The sequence below is a fragment of the Nematolebias whitei genome, chromosome 10, assembly GCF_014905685.2.
Source record: "Nematolebias whitei isolate Nwh7 chromosome 10, NemWhi1, whole genome shotgun sequence".
NCBI classification, from domain to species: domain Eukaryota; kingdom Metazoa; phylum Chordata; class Actinopteri; order Cyprinodontiformes; family Rivulidae; genus Nematolebias; species Nematolebias whitei.
The window spans coordinates 793,198-800,937 of record NC_056507.1 but is presented as its reverse complement, the minus strand read 5'-3'; the positions used below and the strand labels follow the sequence as shown (position 1 = coordinate 800,937).

The following is a 7,740-nucleotide window of genomic DNA, read 5'->3' as shown; positions in this document are numbered from 1 at the left end:
GAGGGACAGTGGTTTGGACATGTCCAGAGGAGGGACAGTGGTTTGGAGCATGCAGCTGCAGGAAAAAGACGAAGACGTTTGTGCACCAGAAGGTAAGTGACTCCTGTTTTGTTGTATTTGACAAATTAATCAGTTAATCAATAGTTTATTGTCACTGTTATAAAAACAAAGCGATCATGTTGGAGCATCCATGATCCAAATGACTGATACATGACACAACACAAATCTTTTGGTTTCCTGTGTCCGCCCACACATGGCCCCCCAACATTAAAACGGTTTTGGGAGGCGCCCTGTCTCAGAAGTTTAAACATGGCCGACAGCTGAGCAGCTGGAACCCAGTTCAGAAGTTTCAGGTTTCACTCAGACCTGTTTTCCTTGGTCTTCATTGAACCAGACGTGTGCGTGGAGAGGAGGACACCTCTTCTTCTACAGAAGATGCTGGATGATGATGAACTGTCCACTCCAACACATTCAACCACAGCAGAGCTGGCTCTGAAAACACCACGACCTGCAGGAAGCTCCATCCTCACTTCACTTTGTCCATGTCCATGGCTGTGATTGGCTCCTCCTCCTGAACGGCCACGCCCCCTGCTGACTGACAGCACGAGTGCTGATGATCCTTCCAGTCCTACAAATAAAAACAACACAAGGAAATATGAATTAGACCGATGAGCCGGACCCCGAGGACCAGTTCCAGCAGCTGTGGGTCGACCACCAAAGATGTCTGACTCTGTCTCCAGGTCCAAAGGTCGGGCCACAACCCACTGACGGGACCAGCAGCCATCTTTGATCAGTCACATGACCGTCAGCATGAACCGTTTCACTTTGTGTGTGCGAACCTCCCGTCGTGCACCGTGAAGCTCTGCTGAGGTGCACCCCTTCAGGAGATGCTGGAGCCTTCATGATGGATGCTGTGGAGCGTTGGTGCAGGTCTCACCTTCCTCTGGCAGAACGTGGAGCAGTAGTTGACTTTGTGACAGCCGGTGCATTCGCTCATCGCCGTCCGGCCGCAGTTCACGCACATCTGCTGCAGAGCCAAGCAGGTCAGAATGAGGAGCCCAGACTGGAAGGACTGAAACGAACGTGAAGGTTTGTTTTCATACGTTCATGATGATCTCTGTGATGTCAGAGGGCCTCTTGGTCCCTGAGGGGTCCGGCTGTTGAAACGAGATCTGGTTCTGAAGCGTCTGCCCGAGGCCACACTGAAAACAGAACAGACGTTAGGCCACTGACTGAGCAGGACTTTCTGATGACGGCACGCTGCCTCACCTCCTTCCTGCCCCCCTGACCTCTGACCCCGGTGCTCTCCTCTGCAGCGTTCCTGGCCTGCTCGATCAGAGCCTTCAGCTGCTGGACGTTGTTCAGCAGCGTGTTCGCCAGCTCCTCCAGGTGAACCCAGGTGTTCTTCAGCCCGTTGCTCAGCGCCGGCGCTCCGCAGCCCACGGAGCTCACCTCCAGCGCCGTCACCAGAGCCGCGGACGAAGACGCCACCTCTACTTTAGCTTGTATCGGCTGAGGAGCCACGGCCAGCGCCGGTAACGCCGTCAGCACTGAGGAACGGAGCAGAGAAACATCTGAGGGCTGGTGGGAAATGTAGGAGCAACAGCATGATCACAGACAACGTAGCTAAAGGACCACCGAAACAGCTGAAACTGAATGAGTTAAACAAGACAAGCAGAATAAGCTAAAAGCTAAGCACAGCAAATTAAGTAGCAAAAGATAGCTAACTGCTAAAAGTAGCAACAAAGCTAGGTAAATTACCACCCAAATGCAAAATGTAGCTGAAGACTAGCTAAAAGCAGAAAATATTAAGAAATAAAAGTAGCAAAAGGCTAGCTAGTAGCTAAAAGTAGCAAAAGGCTAGCAAAAAATGCTGAAAGTAGCAAAAGGTAAAAGTAGTAAATTGTCGCCTAAAAGCAAAATGTAGCTAAAGACTAGCTAAAAGCTAATGTATCAAAACAGTAGCTAAAAATAGAAAAAGATTAAGAAATAAAAGTAGCAAAAGGCTAGCTAGTAGGTAAAATTAGCACAACTTTATCAAATCTGTGTTTCAGAAGAGCTAAAGTGAAGTTATGAATCATTTTACAAAAGTAAAGTTCAGAAAGTTTCATTAGGTCCCGACTCATAAAACTCTAGAACGAAAAGACTTTTTTATTTTTCTACCAAATGTTCTCGTGTTCAGGTTTTGTCCTCGTTGTGTGACAGCGATCGTCTCTTCAGACGTTTGACTCCTCAGAAAAACATTTATAATCAGTTTAAAGTGTCAGCGAGGTCATCGGCTTCACAACATTTTATTAAACAATTAGATTTTTGTTGTTGTTTTGTCAAAGTTAAACATTTTTCTCATAAAATATGAATTAACTGACATCTAGTTTAGTTTCTGTCTTTTAAAAAATACATTTTAACTTCTTTAACCAAACAAAGGAGTTTAAAAAAAAAGATTCTTTAAAGGTTGTAAACATATTTGTTGTTTTTCACACGTTATAAACACATTAACAAGATTCTCACGAGAGATTTGATTTTGAAACAAATGAGTTTTTCAGCTTTCCAAGTTCTGAGAGACAGGAAGTGGTTCTGACTCCCTCTGCTGGAGAAACAGCTGATGTCCCGTCTCTGAGGGACGTGAACTGTGAATGTTTGTAGTTTTGGAGACGAGTGTTTTTCTGGACTGGATGTAAACTGAATGTTTTTTGTGCACGATCCACGTGTGTAGAAGTTGAACTGTGGAGAAGAACAGGGAGGTTTGATTTTATTCTTTGAGGCAGAGCCACGGAGACAGGAGGGAGACATTATATCCACCACCAGGTGCAGCGGAGGAACTGGGGGGGGGACAATGGTGGCCTTGGCCACCATAGATTAATCTTTGGACACCCCAATCATTTGAGGCAACGATACTTTTAAGCAATATATAAAAAAGAGTTCTTCAGTGAAAAAGGCTTTCTGAGACAGGGTTACGTGTTGTCTTCTGCCCTGCATGTGTCCAGAACCAGCAGACAACGGGAGGTCCATACCTGTGGTGCTGGCGAACACGTCGCTCTGCGCTGCGCCATCTGAGATGATGGCGGCTGTGGCGACGTCCCCTGCTGGAGCCCGGTCAAAGGTCAGGGTGCCAGAGGTGGTAAACTGTCCTGACGGGGACACCGTAACTGTTGGACGAAGACACACGAGCTACTTTAGGAGCTGTGAGTTTATTTGTGCGGGCCGTGAAAGAGCGTAGACTCTGGAGACATGACTCAGACCGAGGCCACGCTCGTCCAATCACACGTTACTCAGGTCATGTGACCTACATGTGGTCCCTGGACCCAGCTGGATGTCCTTGGTAGCAGGAAGCTCCTTCTTTAAGGGGACGACAGGAGGCTCAATGTCCTTCTTCCGTCTCTTGTATGGGACGAAGAGACGAACTGGACCGGTCTGGATGAGAGAACAAGAACCAGCAGCGCTCGGTCAATTTAAAGCTGATCAAATGAAAAATAAAACCAGCAGCTGCCCCAGCATCAAACTAAAGCCCAATGTCACCAGTAACCCATAAAACTAGGTTACTGGAAGGAATGCATATCACCCGCCACCCTTTATGCCATCAAATTCTGCCTGCTGGGTCATAAGATATTTTGCTAACAGACACCATGTTCATTTGAACATTTTGCACAATGTGCAGGTGTTAATGCTCAGCTACTACCACACCTCAACATCTGTAGAACTGGCTGAGTTAAACTCATTCTTGTGCTAAAGCTGCTTAGTTGTGGCGGCCATCTTGAATGAATCGACTTCAGGAACCACGTAAACGGCTGTAAATCTGGAGACGCAGTGACCAAAGCTGCAAACGAGCCACTGAATACAGGAGGAAGTGACATCACAGACACAAAGATCAATATTTACCATTGTGACATCCTCTGGCGCGATGGAATCTCCCTCCTTTGGAGACTTTTACAAGGAAGCAGGTAACGAACACAAAAAGGTTCAAATATATAAAAAGTAGATTTAATTAATTAATTAATGAGACAACGACAGATTTGATCTTTTACTGCAGACTGAGCAGAGGAGGGTCCACTCACCGGGGTCAGATCATCACAGCAGGCGGCACAGGTACAGGAGGCAGCGTGAGGGTTCAGGATCCGCTCCTATGAGCCCCCAACACACACATGTAAGCTTTAACACGCCCCAACACACACACACATGTAAGCTTTAACACGCCCCAACACACACACATGTAAGCTTTAACACACCCCAACACACACACACATGTAAGCTTTAACACGCCCCAACACACACACATGTAAGCTTTTACATGCCCCAACACACACACATGTAAGCTTTAACACGCCCCAACACACACACATGTAAGCTTTTACATGCCCCAACACACACACACATAAGCTTTAACACGCCCCAACACACACACATGTAAGCTTTAACACGCCCCAACACACACACATGTAAGCTTTAACACGCCCCAACACACATGTAAGCTTTAAGACGCCCCAGCACACACATGTACGCTTTAACACGCCCCAACACACACACACACGTAAGCTTTAACACGCCCCAACACACATATGTAAGGTTTAACACGCCCCAACACACACACACAGATGTAAGTTTTAACACGCCCCAACATACACATGTGTAAGCTTTAACACGGCCCAACACACACATGTGTAAGGTTTAACACGCCCCAAACACACACATGTGTAAGCTTTAACATGCCCCAACACACACATGTGTAAGGTTTAACACGCCCCAAACACACACATGTGTAAGCTTTAACATGCCCCAACACACACATGTGTAAGGTTTAACACACCCCAACACACACACCGGTGTAAGCTTTAACACGCTCCAACACACACACGTGTAAGGTTTAACACGCCCCAACACACAGGGCGTGTTAAACCAAGGACAGTGCAGCAGAATAAAAGGCGACGTTTTGCTCAGAATCAGAAAACAAGCTGCTCTGTACGAGCAGATTTTCTGCAACATGAACACTGAATGAAATCTGATGAAGAAGCTGAATGTGAAGTGACAAAATTAAAAGACAAATAAGTACAAAGAGCAAAATGAGCTAAAGTAGCTAAAGGAAAATGGAACAGGACAGTAGTTAAATGGTAAAAGTGTTGGAAGGAAACTGAACGGCACAATACACGCCTGTACACACTATAGCAATGATCCTGACAAGATCTTGTATAACCTTTGACCTTGATTTGTGACCCCAACCTTGTACAAATAAATAAGTATTTTGAAGCAGGTGTTGTAAAGAACAATGTTTTAAAGGAAACAATGAGATGTCAGTGTATTTCTATGTGAAACAGTCTGTATTGAAGACTGAGCTGACAGCTGTTGTGTATTTTTTTTTGTTTTTCTTCTTTCGGCTGCTCCTTCTTCAGGTCTCCAGTGAACTAACGAAGTCTTGACAATTGTTTGATGTCCTTCCTGACACAACCCCAGACCACCAAGCTACCACAGCCCTCTGTGTGGAGCAGAGAGCTGTTGTGATGTAGGAATAGATAAAAAAGCACAAAGAAGAAAGTCAACAGGAAACGAGTTAGACTGCAGGGCGAGGTCCGGTCCGGTACCTGAATGAGGCAGAGCAGAGGTCTGCCGGCGTATCTGATGCTCCTCTTCCAGTCTTTGCTGCTCGCTCTTCCTGCCAAACACTCGAACTCTGTGGGAGTGTACCACTGCTGGTTGTGCTTGATACAGCGACCTTTACCCCCTGAACAAAACACAACACTGTCAGAGGAGACACCAAGAAGAAACACTGGTTCAAGTTCCACTGAGGACTGTGCCCAGGCCACTGTCCCTCCTCTGGACATGTCCAAACCACTGTCCCTCCTCTGGACATGTCCAACCCGCTGTCCCTCCTCTGGACATGTCCAAACCACTGTCCCTCCTCTGGACATGTCCAAACCATCTCAGTGTGTCCTCTCTAACTTCATCTCCCAGTTGTTCAACCTGTGCTGTACCTCTGATGATCTCATTCCTGATCTTCTCCATCCTTGTCTCTCCTAAGAAGAACCTCAACATCTTCATTTCTGCTACTTCCAGTTCTGTCTCCTGTCTTTTTGTCCATGTCTCTGTCTCCAGACCATACAACATAGCTGGTCTCACCACTGTCTTGTAAACTTGACCTTTGACCTTTGCTGACACCCTTTGACACAAACTCTTGTCCAAGGCAGCACAAAACGATGGATCCTGGTGATTGAAGGGGCAGTTTTATCCATCATTAGGTGCAAAGGTGGAGCCAGAGTGATTTGGGTTTACCTGGTCTGTTGGGCAACCTACCCCACTATTGGATCCAACTCCCCACCAAGTGGTGATCAGCTGACAGCCTTGCCCCTCTCTTCACCCGAGTGTCCAAGACCTAGGGCTGCAGGTCCGCTGGTAGGATTACAAAAGTGATCATTGACCTTTGATCTAAGGTGGCCTGGTACAAAGTACACTAGTAAACCACCCTATGCTCCAACATGGTGTTCATTATGGACAACAAAAGTCCAACAAGCAAACACCAGTTCAACTTTAGATCTGGAAGGCCGTTCCTCCAAATCACGCCCTTCCAGATGACGTCATTACACACCTGGTCACTGAAATCACCCATAGAAAGAGGGGATCACCACATGGCACCCCTTCTATGACACCATGCAGACTCCAGAAAGGCACAGGAATCAGAACTGATGTTTGGCGGATAAGCACAAACAAGAGTCAGAGCCTTCTCTCCTACAACCTGAAGTCAACCCTCTCGCTCACCCGGGAACACTCCAACAGCGAGGCCTTCAGGTGGGGGCTTGTGAGCATTCCCACACCCACCCGACACCTCTCACCCAGGGCAACTCTTAAGTAGGAGTGAGTATAGCATCTCTCCAGGAGTTGGGTTCCAGACCGAGGTGAGACCAACTCCTTCTAGTTGGTACTGCTCAATCTCACACACAAGCTCTAGCTCCTTAAGGCTCCCACAGACTCGGGCGGTCCTCAGTCCGCATGGACACTGTGCGCTCTGTCCACAGAGGGTTCACACTTCATACTCGAGCGTCCACCCTGAGCAGCTGCAGAGCAGCTTCGCAGACGAGGGGCGTTTACCTTCTGGACAAACTGAGGTCGCTGAATGGTCATTTGCTGACACGCCTACTGGATTGAATGACAGGTCGCCAAAAAAACAAGAGCTTGCAGCAAGTGGCAGCGGTGTTCTGTATTTATATGTTGTTAATAAAAGATCTAAAAAATAAAAAAACATGGCGCGCTGGTCCTGCAGCCCACACATCAGACCAGCCCACCAGGACCTCCAGACCCTCCTGCAGCCACGCTGGACCTGAGTTTAATTCGCTCGTGACAAATTCCTTCATTTCTCTCAGTTTCAGTCATGGAGTCAGCGGAGGAGGAAGAGATCTCTGCCTTTCAGCAAAAACACAAAAGACAAGGCCGCTAAACCACATCAGGGATGAAGAAGAGGAATTTAATACACTGGTGTCACAAACAAAACAGTCCGTCGCCGGGCAGTTTATTGTGCGACACCGAGTGCACGTACGTGGTCATAAAAATTGATCTTTGCACGGACGTGCCCCGCGGGCGCCCGCTTCAACTCTAATCCGGTACCCGCGGACCTCTGAGGACTGACGCACGCCCGAGTCTGTTCAGGTCTTTACCTGCCTCTGAGGTTTTACTCTTTTTTATAATATAGATGTTTTTTGTTTCCTTTGATATCACTTCTATTTGTTGTTTCCTTTTATATCACTTCTATTTGTTGTTTCC

The 7,740-nt window shown here is 47.1% G+C and overlaps 1 protein-coding gene across 1 annotated transcript in view; it reads right to left on the bottom strand.

Annotated features, from left to right (window-relative positions):
* Window positions 1-526: 526 nt before the first annotated feature.
* Window positions 527-7,740, bottom strand: part of deaf1 (DEAF1 transcription factor) — a 16,099-nt gene continuing 8,885 nt past the window's right edge. Inside the window, exons 5-13 of the mRNA XM_037682504.1 lie at window positions 5,571-5,710; window positions 4,053-4,118; window positions 3,877-3,921; window positions 3,288-3,411; window positions 3,012-3,146; window positions 1,270-1,550; window positions 1,104-1,202; window positions 938-1,027; window positions 527-628 (exon numbers count right to left, since the gene is read on the bottom strand). Of these exons, the coding sequence (XP_037538432.1) occupies window positions 527-628; window positions 938-1,027; window positions 1,104-1,202; window positions 1,270-1,550; window positions 3,012-3,146; window positions 3,288-3,411; window positions 3,877-3,921; window positions 4,053-4,118; window positions 5,571-5,710 (1,082 nt within the window). The remainder of the gene's footprint in view (window positions 629-937; window positions 1,028-1,103; window positions 1,203-1,269; window positions 1,551-3,011; window positions 3,147-3,287; window positions 3,412-3,876; window positions 3,922-4,052; window positions 4,119-5,570; window positions 5,711-7,740) is intronic.